Here is a 20,486-nt window from a genome sequence, read left to right as displayed (position 1 = left end):
CTGAGTTAGTAGTTGTTTTGCTGACAATCTGGATGCTGGAGATACCAGAGGTCCCACATCCTGCTCATGTAACCTCTTCTCCTGGGGTTACTTGCATATTAGTACTCCAACAGTGCCCTGTTCTCATCTCTTGCCGACTTGAGCCTTCTTGTTTCAGTACACTTTTCATCAGTATCCTGGCTCCTCAACACCTGACAGGGACCTTGTTAATCCTGGCAATGGTATGGTTTCACTTTTCTCTTGCCCATATCCGAGGTAGGCTTGGTTAGCATGGGGCATCTAGCCTAGAGACCTTATCCCACCTGTAAAAACTGAAAATTTAATGAGGATGCATGGAAATCACATGGAAAGACCATACCTCATAATGCCTCTCATCACCTTGTCACTTCTCTGCCCTCTATGGGGCTTTCAGTCTGAAGCCTCCCAGAGAGTCCAATGTGAGAGGTAGAGGGGTCGAAGAGGAGGTTTTAATTATTAAATAATGTTGTTGTCTTTTCATAGGGTTTGGAAGTCCCATTGTTGGCTGTCCTACAGTGGCACAGTCCAGTACATCCTGCCATGAGGTAACTGTTTGTCTTCTTGTTGAGGTATTTCTGTAGCAGTAGCAGTACATAACAGTCCTGGAGCAGTGCTGTCTGCATGTACTGTGTATATGAAACGACTGCTGTGTATTTTAAAGTAATTACAGCCGCTGCTTGCATCCAGTAAAGGATGCAAACAGACTTAAAGTTCCCTTTGAGTTTTTATTTATCTTTTGCTTAGTGTGGTCTACAAATAAAGATCGTACGAGTTTATTTAACAGAAATAACATTAATTTCCCAGTTGATCACTATTTCACATGAGTCACTAGAGGGCACCAAAGGATCATCAAAATGCTGCAGGCTGCTAAATACAAATAACCTTTATTATATATATATATGGAGAGAGAGAGAGATCTGTAATCCTATATTTTTGGATCTACAGCACTATTTTGTTATTTGACTGAACACAAACATATAACAGGATTTAGAGAAAATTAGTATAAAAATAAATTGATTAATTTCACCAATTTAAGAGATGATATTTATATGACTTCCAGAATTTGTAGTTTAACATCTATTTTAAATAACAACTGAGTGCGTGTTTGCACCCTTAGCGCAGACTGTAGCAACTATGGATCATGTATGTGGCTGCACTACATTAGACCTTTGACCCCTATGCATTGCTGTAGAAGGACAGCAATTGCTCAACAAACGCAAGCAGGCGTAACACTGCGATCGATAAGCACTGCAAGAGGATCCTGGGTTCGGTTGCAGCACCTGGGGCCTTTCTGTGTGGAGTTTGCGTGGGTTCTCTTCCTCCCACAGTCCAAAGACCAAAGTTTAGTGGGATTAAGTTAACTTATAATTCTAAATTGCCCATAAGTACGACTGTGAGTGGGAATGGTTGTCTGTCTCTTAAGAACATTAAATGACTTTTTTCTGTTTATAATTGTATAGAATTGAAATTGTAGTCTTGTTGTGCTATTTGTTTTCTCTTATAAGAAGAATTCCTGCTATATGTTCTAATAATAGAAATATAATACTTATCATGCTGTCTCCAGATGCATCTCTACTTGTTACTCGATACCCAGCGTTCACTTAAATCGTCCAGAGTTGGTGATGATGGCGTCCTGCCCAAGGACCATCAGGCCTCAACAACACTTCTTGGTGAAATATACGCTGCTCAACAATTTGCAAGATTTCCTTGCTGTTCGTCTGATCTGGAATTCAGAGGGTGAGTATCAAATCCTACAGACAGTTTCTAGTGTGTGGGAAATAATTATTTGCTCCCTCTCCTGAATCTGCAGCGAGTCAATGGACAGAAACTGAGGTTTTGGACTTGATTAGCATGGAGAGAAATTGATAGACTGCTGCAACAACACCTACTAGATCCGTAGCCACCATTTTTACTTCCGTAAACAGAGCGCGTTGTGTGTGACGTCTTCTTTTGCGCATGCGGGCCGCTTTGAGGGTTCACACTAGAGCGCGTTTGCTGTCACATTTTATTTGTAGTGTGAACAAGCAGACAAAACAATCAGATTTGAGCATTAAGACCTGCAGTGTGAACGTAGCCTTAGATTCTTGCATTGGATAAATATTCTCTGCTCCAATCCTATATCGGATACCTAATCCAGTCTAAATTCTCATTCTTCCCCCTGCTTATGTTTGTTACCTGCTCCTCACTGTCCATGCATCCATCTAGGAGGAAGTGAGCAGGATCCCAGTGTGGGAGCGGTTGTGTGCCAGTCTCCGCTCAACAACCTGGGCCAGTGTAAGAAAGGTTCCATGCTGTCCTTCACTGTGGCCTTCCAGATTCTCAAAACTGGGATTTTTGAGGTACCAAAGGAAATAAGTTGTTAAATGTATTGACATTGTCTTAATATTAACAGTGCACAAACCCAGCCCAGTAAATCCTGTTTATGCTCCGTTTAATGTTTGATCCTTGAAGAACTTTAAACCAGGAATTACTACACCGCTCATACTGCTGTATTGTTTTTATTTGGCACAGTTTTGTCAAAAAATGCAAGTAATGGCTTTCCATCTTCCACATGTCTATGATAACGCGGTAGCTGAGCCAGCATATGAAGTTTACAGCTTCTGTGCCCGCACCGCCCACGGAGCCTCAGTCACCTTTGAAAAACACCTTCGAAGGACGAAGCCTGAGCCGGTTAAAGAGCTTCCCCCACCACCAGCCATTTTGGTCAGTAAATCTCAGGTATGGAGGGTCATTGTACAAGACTGCTTCTCAAACTGTGGGGCACTGAGACACTTCCACTGGGGTGTGGGCGACTGAGAAAAAAAGTTTTTATTAAATGAGTAAAGTTAAGTTGAATTAATTGAAAACTGTAAAAAGGGAAGAAATGACCTTTTATCAACTTGGGTGGGCGAGGGTTGTGACCAAGATCAAAGATACAAGCAACAGAAATGAGCTTTCTCCAGAGGGTGGCTGCCCTTTCCCTTAGAGATGGTGAGAAGTTCAGTCATTCAAGAAGTGCTCAGAGTCGAGCTATTGCTTCTCCAATTGGAAATGAGCCGGGTCATTGTTTTGGGCATCTATAGGTTGCCTCATTGGCTCCTCTCAGGTCAGGTGTTCCAAGGTGTCCCACCTGGAGGAAACCCTGTGGCTGACCCAAGACAAACTGGTAAGACTATATCTCTCTGCTGCCATGGAAACGACTTGGCGTCCCCCTGAATAAGCTGTGGGAGGTGGCTGGAGACTTCTCTGCTTAGGTTGTTTCCAGAAGAAGAAGATGGATGGATGGAAATTCCTTTGAGTTTTAAGCCAAATATATTTGTATAAAAGATTCACATAATAGACGATACACTTTTTAGAGACATTGTAGTAGGTATGCAAGATTGGAGACGCATTTAAGACAATCTTTCATATTGCACTCCACAATGATGTCAGTGATATCTTTGTTCTGGGTCCAGGTCAGGCGCTATGGCAGAGCTCCAGACAACAACCTCTCCTGCAGGAACTGTTAATCGAGCCCCTCACCTGCCCCCCGACCCCAGCTTTGTTTCACTGGTAAAAATAGCCAAGAGAGAGTGTAAGGTGCTAGTGCTGGAATAAATCAAAGATGTACACAAAAGGTAGGAAACTTTGGTGCATGTACTGTTCAACATTACCTGTTTTATTTAGGTGAAACATTAACCGCCTTCTGTAGTTGCACAATCAAAATGGACTGGCTCTTAATGTTGTAAAAATAAGACAAAACTTAGGAAGCTGGAGTGAAATACGTGTTACTTAATATTCATGGTTAACATTCAGCTTCTGGCTGTAGAAAAACAATACAACAAGCTATCACGGGACTAAAGCAACACGACAGCCTAAAGTGTTCGTAACCTTTATCCAAGCTGACTGGAGGAGCGGTTTGTTTCTAAGTAACTTTAGACCCCTAAAATTAATTGGAATGAAATTTGTATTTCGATTATTTGCCATCAAATGGATAGTGGTGAAAAATGTCCATCTATCAAAATGTACACAAATGTAAATCTACTGCAAACTGGTCTAATGTTGGTACATTTCCTAGAAGCATTTTAAACTCCTCACTCTGTTTCTCCGTTCAGGTGATCTGGACTGTGGGAGCTTATGACAAAAGCATCACTGTTCTGCGGCTGTGCTTCAACACAGAGCAGCCGTCAGATCTTTGTCTTCATGAAGAAGAAGCAGCAGTCCTACTATAATAAATGGTAAAGATGGAGTCAGTGAATGAGGAATGAAAGATGAGTCAGAGGACTGGTGCTGATGAGATTCTGATGTGAGCTCAGGTCAGTGGAGGGATACTTCTGTTTGTTACGCTTCTCCCTGATGACAAATTCCCTCCATCACATCAACATTTTTATTTCCTTTAAAGACCTTTTAAAAATGTTTGTTTTTGCTAAACCTGTTTAACTGTGTATAACTGTTCATACACGTCTCTGTTTATGCTTGAATCTGTTGGTTTCACTCGAGTTTCCTTTTAGCATCATTGAGTCAGGCTCAATAGCACAAAGTAAGCTCCAGTATGTTCATGTCTCAAAATGTGGACGTGATAACAGAACTTTTTACTTTTTACGTTTTTGTAAAGAAATGTTTTTTGTTTTGTTTTGCATCCTGTGCTGTCAACAGACCATAATGTCATCACATTTCAATTAATTTAACTTAATCTTATTACAGTATCCATGTGACCTTTATATGTAACAATAAATATGTAATTACTCATTCTATTTAACATGTCAAAGGTTTACAGCTGGTTCTTGGCTTCTTGCCTCAAACTTAAAGGATTTATGTCTTAAACTATTCTTATGTCAGCCTCTATGGTTTGCACAGAGACTGATGGGCTAAAAGTTTTGTTTTATAATAGGATCCAATCAGAGTGTGTCGAGCCCTTGCAGTAGTCACTTACTTACTTTCAGTTTATCTTTTGATTTAACTTCTAGCAGCACTGTCTAATATTTCAGACCTTCCTGCTGTGATATTTGCCCCCTCCTTCATTTCCTTCTTGTTTTTGATTTATTAGACTTGCATGTTCCAGATCATAAAAAGACGAGGATAACCAGAGTAAATATCCCAGCAGCTGAGCTGGCGGGCAGCGCACTCAACTTTGTGAACGTGGACCAAAAATGGGCCCGATACAGCTTAGAAACAGCTGCTTGATTTTTTTTTTACATAAAAAACATTAACAATTATAAAATCTGCACTTTAGTTGTGAATATAATTTTTGCTAACACTGATTTTATTGCACTATCATAAAACTGCTTTTCCTGTGCAGTAGAAAACGAGTGATACTGTAGGAGGCTGACAGTTTAAAGAGGACGTACAGTGGGATGCAAACGTTTGTGCAACCTTGTTAATAGTCATTATTTTCCTGTATAAATCGTTGGTTGTTACAATAATTATTGCACATTTTCTGTAAATCCAATAAACTTCATTGCACTTCTCAAATATCACTGTGTGTGTCTCCTGTATGATATATTTAACTGACAGTTTTTATTAGCCAACGATTTATACAGGAAAATAAGGACTATTAACAAGGCTGCACAAACGTTTGCATCCCACTGTAACTCATTTTTATTGAGACTGAAGATGATTGCATGTGCGAGTGCATGTTTGGAGTCATTGCACTGGTGGTACCAATGTCTTCGCTCATGGCATTGTTATGGATTAGAATCTGAGCATCTGCCTAAACATTGTGCACAGTTTAGTAGAGATAAATGCAAAAATAGGCTTACAATTAAAAAACTGACGTAACAGGTACAGGTATGTGCAGTGACTGTCAGGGTCAGATGATGTAATACTTTGAATGTATTAGGGTTAGGGTATTATGGGCCATCAAAGTTCTCATTCTCATTAGAACAGTTGTGTTCAGCACAGAGTAGGAAACAACATCCTGAATGTGTGCAGCTGAGACTGTAATCTTAGTGAGTCTGTGCACAGCTGCTGGGTTTTTGCTTTTGTTAAAAGTATTGAGCGACCTTTCTAACAACGTAACCCAGTTTGGAAATATGCGTTCCTGCTTCTCTAGTGCAGCAAGTGGCATCAACCACACTGTGGGTGCTACACAGTACTTCCGGATTATTTAGTATTTTGTACTGTGTGAGAAACTATGAAGTCTGTGCGTTTGTGCGTGCATAGATCGATCTAGATTCTTCTTTTTTATGACTGACTGTAAGTTTGAGCTCACTTTCTTAATAAATTTGGGATGAATTTCATAGTGTCATCAGTTGTTCTACACTGTATAAAGCTGTGAATAAAAATATGTATAAAACCTCTGCAAAATATACTCTATTCATACTTTCAGACGTGTATTTTTAGTAGAGTTGACCAGCTGGTCATTAGTTAGATGTTCTCCCACGTTTTAGAGGCTAAACTTGTAAATATAGGAGTTTGTTTTTTAAATATATGAATAAAATCCTTTGCAGTCAGTGACCCTAAAATCTAGAGCTCATTTACATCATCAGATGCCCGTGACATGCTCTGGCAGGCTTTTATTGCCCTGCCTTCAGTTCCTGGGTTTTCTGCATTGTTCTTTGATAACTCTGTTGAATAGAGGACAGTTGACTCGCTGGGCTCGTGAACAATTTCCTGTGTTTCGCCTTTAAAAACATGTAGCTTGCATTTACAGTATACTGTGTAAGATAAAGGTCTAATCATCTCTTACTTTACTCAGATTGCACAGAGTGTATATTTGTTAATAATTTGAATTAGTTTGGATAAGTGTAAGATAATAAGGAATTTCAGTTTTTACTTTATAATTTTGTTTAGCGTAATATTTACAATTAAATTGTATTTTCTTTCCTTATTTAATTTTGACGTACTGTTCCTTTAATACATGGTAACCGTGCACGGGGGGAGCGTTCGCGAGTGTGGAGTAACGGGGCTTTAACTAGCTGTGGAGTCAAACAGTTTTCTCACCGTGTACAGGAACATTCAAACGGATCACTATATTTAAAGACTGTGGAAATAAATATTTGCCTGTTTGTTTTCAACTACAAGCGAACTTTGTTGATTATGTTCAACTGCACAAGGACACGCATGTGGCCCGACTACCAGCTACTGCTTGCGCGGTAATAGTATCCATTTCCCCCCCATTTGCAGTGTGTTATAGCACTTTGCTGACTCTCCACAGTGATTGTAGCCCGGCACACTTCACGTTCCACGGTGTTTCACAGATGATGATGTGCTTTGGATCACGAGGTGTTCCTTTCCTTCTCTATATTTTTATCTTCCCATCATTTGGATACAAGTTAAACTTGATTGTATCTGTCCAAAGACTTTATCCAGAAATGTGCCTCCCCTCTTACAAATGCTCTGAAAACGTTTGGACTCCATGTAAAAGGTAAATACAAACAGAGCGGCCCAGTTTTGTAAAAACATGTATTATTCACAACAGAACTTCCAGTATTTAAAATGGATTTTTTGGGAAAAATAATTTTAAATTTGATAACAGCAACATTTATCAAAAAAGAGGAGATATGGCAGTGCGTACTAATGTGCAGCGTTTCCTATTCGGTCAACAGTCTGCAAATATTTCAGAACTGAGGTTTCTTTGAGAGGAATGTTGTCCTATTCTTGTTTTAATATATGATTTTAGTGACTCCATCAGATTGTCTGGAGTTCATGTTTTCCCAAAAGAATAAAAAAAAGTTTGATTTGCCTGAATACAGAATGGTTTTCTACTTTCAGTCGTTTTTTCCATGAGCTTTGGTGCAGAGGGGACAGTGGTGTTTCGCTTTGCTGTCTCTCTCTACATCTACTGTCTGGTTATTAGACAGCAGGTCAGTAATGGGCACGCTCTGAAGTAAAGACAGGGTGGAACTTATTACTCTGAAAAACTGTGGGCAGACACTACAAGAAGCACATACACATATAACTATTTATTTAATTAAACATTCACTTCAAATGACATGTTCAAGCATAACTTAAAAAAGCAACAAATAAACAAATAAGCAAGTCTTATCTTCATTTTTACTCTTCTTTGACATAACAAGTGGTTACATAGAGAAAAAATAGTTTCATTGAAGTTTGTCATCAAAAAGCAGTGACTTTCTCCTTTTTCTGGTTATCAATGTTTGTGTATGGAACACCTAAAACAGAAGACATGGGAGACATATTAGAGCTGAAAAATAAGTAAAATACACACACATTATATACATACGAGTATTTATACACAAAGCTTTAGTTGTCAGAGAGATGACATCACATTTGACTCTGGTATACAGAGGAGTTCATGTTGCCCCTTCATCACCCCCTGTGGTGGATTTTTGTATGACATGTATACCTATATAACTCTATACACTGCATATCTATCTGTACTAGATAGCTTTCATGTAGAATATTAGGCACGAGGTATTTTGCCCTTATGCACACGCACGCACGCATGCACGCGCACACACACACACACACACATACACACACACACACACACGCACAATAAACATTTTTCATGCAGCTCTCTTAGAAAATAGTAACATGGTAACAGAGATACTGAAACACACTATTAACCTACGATGGAGTGTTTATTATTATGTAAAGTATTTAACCCATATATTTGATGTAGTTAGGTCAAGTATTATTCACATGTACATCATAAGATTATCACAAAAAGTACGCTGTTTGCTGTAGTAATGTGTGACCTTTGACCATGTTGTGACCTATTGCCAGAAGGCAAAGCAAAGGGTTAACTTAAGGGTGCCCCTTTGTGCTGGGCCCTCAGCCAGAGTCCTGGTCCGTACTTGACCCTGCACCTGCTGTTTTTGGGCGCGTGGGAAAGTTACTCCACAGCAGGGAGGTGGGTTCCTGTAGAAGGGGATCTGGGAAAGTCCTCTGGGCTTTTTCCTGCTGTCTGTCCATTGGGGTTGGTCCCAACCTGCATGCGCTAACAGCGAACACCCTAGGGGAGCTTTGCCTTTCCTTCTGTTTTGCTGAGCTTCTCTGTTTAATAAAACAGCTGGCATAGACCTTTGCTCCTCTCCTGTGATTTTTGTGTTTTTGACTTTAATTGGACTCGAGAAGCAGAAACCCACCTACTTCTAATCTGAGGAATTACTCACACTTGCGACCAGCACATCCCTCCTCTACTATTGTTGACAGTTTGACAGGAAGAGGAGTCTTTGCAGACCTAAGGTGGGCTGCCATCCTCTTTTGTTAAGAGAGAAAAAGCTTCCGAACAAGCGACACTTATTCTTATTCGAAGGACGCTGTCGTGAATTTTTACACATAACATGCTAAGCGAGGCACACAGAGTCTGAGATTTTTATATTTTGCTCTTTCGTTGTGCTTTTTACTGTCAGACCTTTGAGTGGATTAGCTGGCACATCCTCGCCTGGTGGTGTAGTGTTAATATACACCTGAATGTTCCAGCCCAGCAAACTGGTCACTCTGATGGTCATGTGGATTTGATGAGCAGGAGCTTGACTGCTACACACCCTTTCAATTTGATGCTTATAGTCACATTATGGAAACAACAACAACAACTAACAGTAGTGAGTGTTACACTAACTAAATGTTTATTGTGGTAGAGCAGCTTTATTGCGTTTTGCAGATTTTTTTTTAAGCTCATTTAATCTTTTTCCTGATCCTTACTTGTTGATTCCATGCTGACATTTGTCTCCTTCTTCTTCTTTTTCCTGAAAAGAGAAAAACGGAGGTTAGAGACTTTAATGTGTGCATGCATACAGTTATTTATTTATTTCAAGTTTTATAATGGTATTTGGAAAAAACAAAAGATATTGGCCCAGATATATTTTTAAGACATGTATTTGTGTTTAAATTTCATACAGTAAGTGTTGGGGAGTAACGGAATACATGTACCGCCGTTACGTATTTAAAATACAAAATATGAGTAACTGTATTCCGTTACAGTTACCGTTTAAAAAGGTGGTATTCAGAATACAGTTACTTTGTTGAAATAAATGGATTACACTGCGGTACTTTCCTGTTTCATTTTGTCGCGGGTCAGGACTGTTTGGGTTTTGTTTGACAGCTACGTTCTGTTGTTCCAGGCGGCAGCGTTACGGTTGCCATGGTTACAGGGCGACGCTCTCTCTCTCTCTGCGACTGTGTGTTTCCTGGGTGAGAGAGCGCCTTTTCTGTTGTTGTTGTTGTGCTAAGCTAACAGGCAGAATGCTACAAGCATAGCTCTAAAGAATGTAGCATCATGGCAGTGTAGTCCGTGCTGCAGGGAGAATGGACTGCCATACACGTTATGTGTCTGTGAGCGCGAGGAGGGAGAAAAAGGGGAGTGGAAAGGTACGAGTGTCATCGAGCAAAAACGGGAGCTGGAAGCATGTAAATATAATAATAACCACTGCAGCCAAGAAGAGAGCCTGACGAGCCCAGTTGTAAGTAAGCTATTAAGACTCTGAAACAACAAGTTCCGTTGGAGCAGTCTTTCAACGCCTCTCTCTGTCAATAAAAGTTGACCCAACAACAAAGTAAAGCTATTTTTCGGCTACGAGCCGACAGGGACCCCGCCGTATTAGTCAGAGGTCCCTTTACTACAGTTCGGAGTCGCGGACCTTCAGTAATAGTAATAAATCACACAGCAATAGTACATTCACGTTGTTGTAAAAAGCATGATAATATATTAAGTAATCCAAAGTATTCAGAATACGTTACTGTCATTGAGTAACGTAACGGAATACGTTACAGAATACATTTTGGGGCATGTATTCTGTATTCTGTAATGGAATACATTTTAAAGTAACCTTCCCAACACTGCATACAGTGCACACAGACGTACTTATTCAAGCGCATATTTTTGTTAAGATGATCTGTTAACACTCACATGGTTTTCTTTTTGCAAACAAGAACAATGGTAGTCACGGTGATGATAATGACAGCAACTGGGACCAGAACCGCAATCAGGATAATCCACTTAGTTTCTGAAACACACAAAAATGAGAAACAAAGTCTTTAACCGTTAACCACATGTCCTCCACTCTCAGTGAAAAAGTTCATTTGACCAATCACAGTGCGTGCAGTGTCCTTATATGAATTTGAAACTGAGCTTGGAGGAGATATTAAGTCAATATTTTATATGATACCTCTTATCTCGACGTTATATTGTCACTTTGAACATTTTTCTGGGTTATATCAACCACGGAAATTCTAATTCTACTTTAGTCCAGAACGCCGTGTTGGCTAATACCTCTGATATTAGTTGATCCTAGTGCAAATAGATCTTATGATGATAAACAGTGAAGTATGAGACATCTAGCTGAACGTTAGTTTTTCAGTGTTAGATACTAAAATGTTTCTATGTTTAGTCTTGCATCCACAAAGACACACAAAGACATCGCAGACACAAAGAGTAGTATAGAAACAGGAAAGTTCACGAGGAAATGTGACAGCTTTAAAGAATGAAGTCATGTTTGAGTCGTACCAAGTCCTCCACCGGTGGGTGGCATCACTTCCATCTCACAGTTTGTGCCTTCAAAGCCTTCTGCACACAGACAGGTGTACGTGTTGTTGCCTGAGTCCTGACATGTGCCTTTGTTCAAACAGGGGTAACTGAGGCAGGGACTTGCTGCAAGAAGACAAAAATAGGTGTTGTTGTTGTTGACAGTTTAATTTAGTTCATTTCTCAGTTAATTTGTAAGATGTTTTATTCACAACAGGAAACACATAATCACATAATTAAACTGAGAATCTATAGAATTTTAGGAAAAAACGAGGTAATTATGAAAAAACATCAGTTTTTTAGCAGCTGTCCATAAACAGCTGTGAACTGGGACCAGTTAGTGGAGTGAATGTTGTCCCATTGCTGTTTACTGTGGGATTAGAGATGCTCCATGGTCCTGGATTTTCTTTGTTGTGTTTTTGCTTTTATGTTATCGGCCTGGACTGCACACAGACCAGTTCAGCACCCAGACTCTCCCACACAGCCCTGCTGTATGATTGTATGATTCAAAATACACGGTGCTCAAACACTTGCATGAACACGTACCTTTGTAGCAGTCACGTTTGAAGTTGTAGATGGTGCACACGTAAGCGTCCTGGCAGGTCTTCGGCTCACACACAGCACCGGTACTGCTACACTCACAAGACCGAGAGCAGTCCTCGGTCACAAACTTCTCTCTGAGCTGCAGGAGGAAGAGATATGAGCGCACATCGTCACACGGTCACATAGATACACAGTCACTCGTGTAACTGAAGGCCACTTACAGGGTAGTATCTGTTTAGGAAGGTGCAGCCACACTGTGCATATGGCACACAAGTCCCCTCACTCATAACAAAGCCGGCGGCACACTGGCAGCCCTCCACACACGAAGTGACTTCACACTCCGAGGGTGCTGCCAGGTTGGCGCAGGAGGCGGGGCAAGATGACATGCAGGGGGAGTAAGTGCTGTTGGCGGTGCAAGAGAGGACTGGGAAAGAGAAACGTGATGTTATTTACAGCAAACCGTTCGACAGCACATTACAATCTGCGTTTTCTGACAGTTTTGAAATGCAGTTTGTTTTTTATTTACTTCAAATTATGAATACAAACAAAAACACACAACAGGTGGAGTGAGGAGATGGACTCGGAACTGTTTGTCTTCCCATATGATGTGAATGAAGGGCAGCCTTTCTTACCGCACTCCAGCTGCTGCCTCCACAATCCTAATGTAACTCCAGCCAGTTGACAAGCTGCTGCATATGCTTCATAACTGGCACAGCGCATAGCTTCACTGCCTCCCTCAGCACACAGGTCAAACAGACAGTCACTGAAAGGACAAACATGAGCACAAGCAAAAAGCTCACACATGCACGTTGGTTCATACAGCTGCTGTCACGTGTTATATTGAATATGTCTTGATGCACGCTCAATCATCCAGGTACGTAAATCCCAAAAGGCTGATTCTGTTCATCTAGACGTTGCGTTTTTCAGATGAATTATATCGATTATGCTCAAGTTAACATTGTACTGAAATGCATACATATCCCCACTTAAGTGCAGACTACTTACTCCTGGTAGATTTGGGGTGACACGGTGGCGTGGCAGGCAGCAAATGGCCCACTGGAATCAGACAGCGCCCCACACTTCGTCGGGCTGTTGTAGTCGCTGAGCTGTGACTGAGAGCAGTCTGACACCTCGAACCCTGAGTCTGGATCAGTCTCTGCTTCTTGTCTGGAGACAGAGAAACTGTTGTGTAACAGCCGTGTGTAACATGAAGTTTAGTTTCCACAAAAACTGTAACATGAAACGAGCCTATTCTGTTTGAAGATTTTCTTTTATCAAGCACTTAACAGGCAGACAGACTTGGGCCAAGCTTGCTAATTATTGTCGGGCAGCGATAATTATCTTTATTTTATAACATAAGGCAGTTTTCTTTAACAACAATATTCTCTGTTAAATAGTGACAGAAATCTGTAGAAGCAGTGAGCCTGGTTGTAATCGTACCTCAGTGCACGGATCGGACGGTCCAAGATCCTAAGTCTGTTGGCAGGTCGATCATTGACCTTCCAACTCTCTCCAAATTCTTTAAGATCCCTGACTACTGTCCCATCTGGCTTCATGTATTCATTTCTGGTGATGCCATCATAGTTCCCACACAGTCCTCTAACAGAATTCTTATAGGTACCAGGAAGTATGATTTCTGATACACAAACAGAGAGACATAAGAGGAACGTGAACAGATTTGTACAAAAGCCTAAGACGTTCTCAGACAGAACTGTCTTCTTCTTTTACCTCCTCGACTGTTGCCATCAAAGCGTACAGTGAGTCCAAAGTCAGTGGTGAGCTGAATCTGCCTGGAGTTCCTTGTGATGGTCAAACCATCAACTGGTGTGAGAGGAGGTGTTACATACTCCCCGTTGACCTACAGGAGATCAGGTAGGATTGCGTTACATCATTTTTACCATTAGAAATGAATGAAAACCTGCTCTTTTTTAACAAAGTGTCAGCTGACCAGGACAGTGTTCTTCTGCAGGAATTTAACATTGACACCGTAAACATTGATGTCCATCTCCTCCAGGAACGACACCCTCTTGTTCACTCCACGTCTAACGTTCTTTCCTCTCACCACCAGGGGCGTCAGGGAGCTCGACAGGTTGTGACCCAGAGCAAGTTCATAGGTGTCGAAACCTTGGAAGTGATGCTTGAAGCCATCGAATGTTAGGTAGTGAGGATCCCCACAGATGCTGCACTGATTGAACTCTAACGATGGTGGAAAATGGGAGGATTCATGGTCAAAAACCACAGCCATTTTTGTTACTCTGCTTGTTTATTAAGGTTCGAAGTCTCTCAAACTCACCGGTGGGTCTGCAGTAGCGGTTTCCATTCTTGTCCAGGTCACACAGTGAATTCGAATTACAGCTGTGGTCCTCACATCTGACTTCACCACCAGGGTTACAGGTACACGACTCAGAGCATTTATCTGTTAGCCACAAATCTCCTACCTGTGGGCGCACACACAGACATGCATGGGACTGGTTATACCTGGACTTACAACAAAGGGTTTTCAATATGCTAATATTAAATCCTCATAGCCTCCGTGTACTTTTGAGCTCAGGATTTTCTATTATGGAACATCCCACTGAGTCCATCATCTAGCAACAGTACGGGCAGTACTGTACTCACATCATGGTACTCTCTGTTTGAGTCCAGACAGCCACACTGGTCCAGAGTAACACACTTGCTGTCACTGAGGACGTAACCAGCATTGCACTGGCAGCCCTCGAGACAAGTAGTTGGAGGCAGATGGCAGAAGACAGGGAAGAGGTCAGAGCACGTGGGAGGGCAGGGGGCTGTGCAGTCTGAGTAGTGGCTGTTAGGAGGACAGGGCAGGGCTGCAGAGAACGACGTGAATGAGGTAAGACAAACAATAAATTCAAATATTTATGTGAATCTTTGTTACTGTAACTCACGGCAAAAGCTGCTGTTTCTCCAGCTGATGGTGACACCGGCACTCTGACAGGCCTGAGCATATGCCTCCACGTTGTCACAGAGCGTAGTCTGCATGCCGTCATACTCGCACATGTCATAGACGCAGTTAGCCAGGAAAGCCTCAGGGGGCACTAGAGCGTGGCACGGCTTGAAGTTATTGGAGAGAATGACCCCACCACACTGAGCCTCATACAGCATCTCTTCTTCTTTGCTACACTTTGGGTGGATGTCTGGACGGGTGTCTGGCTGACAACTGAACAGAAGAACATTTGGATCAGGGTGTAATTTCCCCAACATGGACAGCATACATTTGATTCATTAGAGTAACCACTATCTGGAACCAGGGGTGTTTTGCGTGTTTGGTGAATCTGTAGACCACTACTATCTCTAAGTCTAACGTCATTAGCCATGCCCGGGTCCAAACTCCGCTGTAGGTCCATAAGTCACACGATCACTGCACCATCACTGAGAGTTAAAAACTGTCTAAATTCTTTCATCTTTAATAAAATGATCAGCGTTGCTGCTTTACCAGGTGGAACAATTAAGTTTAATGTCCAGGAATCCATGGAAACCGAATTTATGAAATGTAATGGAGTTAGAAGTTAGCAAGCAGTTAGCTCGCTAGTGTCCATCTATATGTAATATAGCATGTTTGAATGAGGGATTTCCAAAATGTACAGCTCTGCTATTTCCAGCATAAATGAAGACAGAAAACTAAACAGCAGTGGCGTTTGTAGGCTAGCTGGTATATAATCATGTGCTACATGTTTATATATCGCTTTTTCCACTCGATAAAAGTTAACGTGAGGGTTCCCGATGGTTAGGGACAAATGCAATCGCATGGCAGGATGCTGTAAACGGACCAAACTTCAGTCAGGAGAACAACTGAGATAATCCATCCACAATACGAGGTTATTCAGTAATGTACTGCTGCATGGGCTGGGCTGTAGTTACATGTAAGGTTTTAAAAACTGAGTTTTAAAATGAACAGTGGTAAAAAAAAAAACTAATATCCACATAACAACACTAAAAGTTGTTCATTGGTTGTTACCCACTGACCCAGGATCACTGTCTCCATTTGATTTCCAGCTGTTTCCCAGTTCAATGTCATCCTTGGCTGGTTTCTTGTTGGGCATTAGGTTGTCATCAGAGGGGTTCTGGTTGTAGTTTCCACACATGCCACACACCTGGAGAAGAGGCCAGTGGAACAAGGTTATTGCAATGTTTCTGTAATATACAGCAGAGCAGCTACTACAAGCAGCCATAACTAGCATACACAATTTGTAATTTTTAATTTCCTCATGTGACTTGACATCGAAAGAGTTGTGATGCAGACACTAGAAAACATGGTCTTAATTTCTGATACCTTATCAAAATATTCTCCTGGAACAGTGATCTCAACGTGATGGACTCCGTCAAATTTCACCTGTAGACCAAAGTTTGTGTCCAGCAGACTATAGGCTCCACTGGTTATCACTTTAGCTCCAGCCAAGTCAACGGAAACTGGGGTTTTCACCCGCTGTCCATTCACCTGAGCACAGAAAAGTGAAATCATGTCAGCTGCTGATTGTTTCAGTATGGCGTAGTTCCTCTAGAATTGAATGTCTGTAAAATCATAAACTATGTCACATACCAGAACTCTGCGGCCCTTTTGCAGTTCAATAACAGTGCCAGGGTACAGGGTGACTTTCACAGAGCGAACATATGATGCCTCTGGTTGACCACGTTCCTCATTCTTAGCCACTATGTTGAAGGGAGTGACTTGGGTGGCGTTGCACACCTTTAAAATAGTGTATATTTTGTTTTCAAAGACAAAACAGCACCACAGGAATATCTGTTGTGTACAAAGTAAGTTAAACTCCTCCCATACCTCCACCAGAGTATATGTGCAAGTTCCCATGAACGTATGCATCACACCATCAAAAGTGTAGTAGTGCGGATCTCCAGCTACATGACACACTCCTTTACCTGAGGTCGGATATGAGACTCGGTAAAAGGGCAAAAACATACACTGATACAGCTTTAGGTGACGTGAACATGTAATTATCCAGCCCATCGTTCAGTTTACCTGTAGAATGACAGCCTAGTACTCCTTCCACCACTTTGCACTCCTGTGCAGGGCTGCACTGCCAAGACTCACAGCTGATGTTGTTGTTTCCAGCACACTTGCATTGCTCTGAGCAGTCAGCCTTTGTGAACCAAGTGTCTCCAACCTAAACATATACCAAAAAAGTTTAATGCACCCTTACATAAAACACAATTTCTTGCAAAAAGGAAAATCTCCCACTGCACACCCACCGGCCTGTATTTCCCATCACCATCAGTGCATCCACACTGGCTGATTGGGACACATTTGTCTCCGCTGAGGATGAGGCCAGTGTCACAGATGCAGCCCTCCACACAGGGAAGATCGCAAGAGCCGCTGTGTCCTGCAGGGTTCTGACAGCTTGGCTGAGGACATGCAGGGCCGCATGAGGTGTAATGACTGCCTGGGGGGCACTTCAGAGCTGGAGGGAGTCAAGCAATTTTTAGGGTTGTTTGTAAAAATGCACAACAGTTGTTACATATCTATAAACAAAAAGAAGGTTGTATTTGTCTACAGGAAACATGTTACAGCAAAACTCATAAAGTTTGTGTACGTCATTTCTTTTTGAACCATTGTTGGCCCCTAACTCAGAAGAGGAACAGTTTTGGTGCTCGCAGTGGAATTATCTAAACGTTGTGAGAGATGTAACCTAGTGAAAGTGAAACGAATGAGAGTATATAGTTTAAACTGCACTATTTTCACCAGGATATTTTTCTGAAAAAACAAACAAATATTGGTAAATGTTCTTGAAATCTGGGAGGGTCTGGAATGTCCACTATATGTTTCTGTGGACCAATAAACCTTTGTGTTTCCCATAAAGCAGCATATAAGCATTATTCCTTAGCACTTAAAAAGCAAGCTTATGTAACCTTTGTTAGACAGCAGTTTTAAATGGAAATATAAACTACGTACTATAATGTCACTAGTAGTAAAGAAAGTGGAAGATGACCTGGGTGTATTGGACAAATCATGGGGATTTTCTTAAATACTCAACTTTTTATATTTAAACTGATCATTTTGTCACGCTCAAAATGAAGGCACTGATTTCTCAGGGAAACATCTGATACTGTTATTATTACTTTAGTAATACGTTTGGTAGCAATGGAAAAAGTATTACTTAAGATCCTATTTTTTCTCTATACACACACAAAGAAAAACAGGACTCACGACAGAAGGTGTTCGTCCTCCATTCGATGGGGACTCCTGCAGCAGCACACATGTCGGCGTAGGTCTCTATGGCCTGGCACAGAGCCACGGTCTCACCTCCAGTGGCACACATGTCGAATACACAACTCTCAAAGTATGGCTCAGGGGATACAACAGAGTGGCAGGGCTTAAAGATTCCTGAGGTTAAGATCAAAGATAGAACAAAGTGTAGTTGAAGCGACTGCTTGGGGATGATTTTCACCACATTGTCTAGCCTAACAGTGATATATATCAGAGAGGCCAGCCAAAAAGTTTTAAGGTAAATGTAAAGATTGTTTAATATATGTGAGACATATACAAAGTGGGAAAAGGCATGAAGGGCTTACTTCAGCTAACAGCACATATCTATATTTCACATCACCAAACCAATTGGTTGTTTTACTGCATATATACGTCATATCATTTCCCAAGCATCGCTTCCACAGTTCCTGGCTTGTGCTGAGCGCCATGTTTTGTCTACAAGGGTGCTGAAGTCATCAAATGTCAGTGCTTAATAAGATTAAGTACACTCTGTAAACCAGCATATTGTTTCAGTGGAGGAGTTTGTGTGTTCTAGTCACGTGCTTGTGACAATACAAAGCATCATATAAGAATCAGTCTATTTAATATTTACAGGCATCCAACAGGTACCTGCGGGCCAAATGGAGTGAAAGGCAGTACATGAAAAAGGAGGAGTTTGGTGAGTCCATTAAAATGGCAAACAATCCTCAATCCTACAGTCAGGTCTTCTGTAATGGAAGCAAAGTCTGTGCACCAACTATAAGGGATCACATTTCTCACCCTCCCTGGGGAAATCAGTGGTAGGCTGCCAGGGGCGGCCTTTCTCACTGATTCTGTTCATAGTTTTTATGTAAAGAATATCTCGGCACAGCCAAGTAATGAAGGCTATCCATTTGGTGGCATCAGGATTCCATCTTTGCCTTTTGCAGATTTTGTTGTTCATCACATGGTGAGCTCCAGCTTCCACTGAAACGTTTCGCAGCTGAGTGTAAAGCGAGAACCTCCAAGTCCAAGACCACAGTTCTCAGCCAGAAAAAGGTGGAGCACTCACTCCAGGTCAGGGATGAGTTCAGGGGTCTTGGGATCTTGTGCATATGTATTATTGTAGGGTCTACCTTTCAATATAAAGCGCCTTGAGGCAACTGTTATTGTGATTTGTGGCTGTACAAATAAAATTTAACTGATTTGACAGACGGATTGGGATAGCATCTGGGTAATCCATGATCCTTCCCTGACCTACGGTTCAGAGCTCTGGGTAGCGACCGAAAAAAATGAGGTCATGTACATAAGCGGCGGAAATGAGCTTCCTTCGAAGGGTGGCTGGGCTCCAAGATAGGGTGAAGAGCTTGGAGTAGAGTGGCAGCTCCTCCACATTCAAAGGAGCCAATTAGGTGGTTCGGGCATTGACTAGGATGCCACCTGGACACATTTGAGTTAAGGTATTCTGTGATTGAAGGAGGCGGGTCAGTTCCAGGACTTGTTGGAGTGAGAGATCGCTGGAAATATAACTTATTAATGTCAGAAGAGCAGACTAGGATGAGGAAAGTCTGGGCTTGTCTCCTTAAACTACTGCCCCCAGGACCATAGATGGATGGATGGATGGATGGATGGATGGATGGATAGATGGGTAGATGATATTAGACTATTAGTTGTAATGATAACATTCTTTTATGAGTGCGTGTATATGTGTATCTTAGTGAGAGAGAGAGAGAGAGAGCGCGTGAGCACACATATGTGTTTTTCATACCGTTGGGATCAGTGATCATGCCACAGCTGGTAGGCTTCGTGGCCTCTTCCTCCACCTTTACATCACAATCTTCTTCTTCTGTACCATCAGTACAGCTGAGAGGAAATGGGAGAATTCATTGCAATGGAGTCAACATGTTTGTGTTTGGTAATTCTAAGGCTAAGATTAGCAGGAGACTGGTGACATGTACAGGACAATTTCTGGGAAGAACTTGAAAAGTTTAATAGCGATATTTAATGCAGACGTAGCAGTCAAAGCTGAATGACAATGGAATAAAAGGAACTTAGGAATAAAGTAGGATCAACAATTCTTGTATTGACATAATGATGAAGAAATGAAAATCTACAAATAAAATTAAAATTAAAGGTCTTATATTCTATTTTCTGTAATGTGACTCACTCGGGATCTGAGTCAGCAACCTGCCAGCTGTCTCCTAGCTCATTGGTGTTAGCAGCTGGCGTGTTATCTGGTTTCAAGTTGTCATCGTTAGGGTTCCCATTGAAATTTCCTGTGGGGACAACAGATATTCAAAATCACTCTATTTTAATTAGTCAAATCCTGTGTTTTATTCA

The 20,486-nt window shown here is 41.5% G+C and overlaps 2 protein-coding genes across 2 annotated transcripts in view; one reads left to right on the top strand and one right to left on the bottom strand.

Annotated features, from left to right (window-relative positions):
- LOC102312316 (trafficking protein particle complex subunit 14) overlaps positions 1-5,409 on the top strand; it is a 27,146-nt gene extending 21,737 nt beyond the window's left edge. Inside the window, exons 6-11 of the mRNA XM_042216741.1 lie at positions 502-563; positions 1,583-1,755; positions 2,224-2,357; positions 2,591-2,721; positions 3,453-3,614; positions 4,092-5,409. Coding sequence (XP_042072675.1) covers positions 502-563; positions 1,583-1,755; positions 2,224-2,357; positions 2,591-2,721; positions 3,453-3,594 — 642 coding nt within the window. The 3' untranslated portion in view covers positions 3,595-3,614; positions 4,092-5,409. The remainder of the gene's footprint in view (positions 1-501; positions 564-1,582; positions 1,756-2,223; positions 2,358-2,590; positions 2,722-3,452; positions 3,615-4,091) is intronic.
- A 2,297-nt stretch (positions 5,410-7,706) lies between these two features.
- On the bottom strand, positions 7,707-20,422 carry LOC102313161 (zonadhesin; the record flags this gene model as incomplete). Its single annotated transcript, XM_042216742.1, is given in 23 exon segments — positions 7,707-8,090; positions 9,589-9,632; positions 10,793-10,889; positions 11,390-11,533; positions 11,954-12,089; positions 12,172-12,374; positions 12,583-12,713; positions 12,956-13,117; positions 13,391-13,586; positions 13,679-13,808; positions 13,899-14,146; positions 14,244-14,388; positions 14,570-14,778; positions 14,857-15,128; positions 15,935-16,062; positions 16,242-16,406; positions 16,509-16,655; positions 16,746-16,843; positions 16,944-17,088; positions 17,174-17,382; positions 18,129-18,305; positions 19,915-20,009; positions 20,314-20,422. Coding segments are annotated over 23 exon segments (3,446 nt in total), but the record flags the coding sequence as incomplete, so codon positions are not given.
- Between the last annotated feature and the right edge of the window lie 64 nt (positions 20,423-20,486).

The sequence above is a fragment of the Haplochromis burtoni genome, unplaced genomic scaffold (assembly GCF_018398535.1).
Source record: "Haplochromis burtoni strain Fernald_Lab_line unplaced genomic scaffold, NCSU_Asbu1 Contig_1230, whole genome shotgun sequence".
Classification (NCBI taxonomy): Eukaryota; Metazoa; Chordata; class Actinopteri; order Cichliformes; family Cichlidae; genus Haplochromis; species Haplochromis burtoni.
The sequence above is the reverse complement of the archived record's forward strand: the minus strand, read 5'-3'. Positions and strand labels throughout refer to the sequence as shown.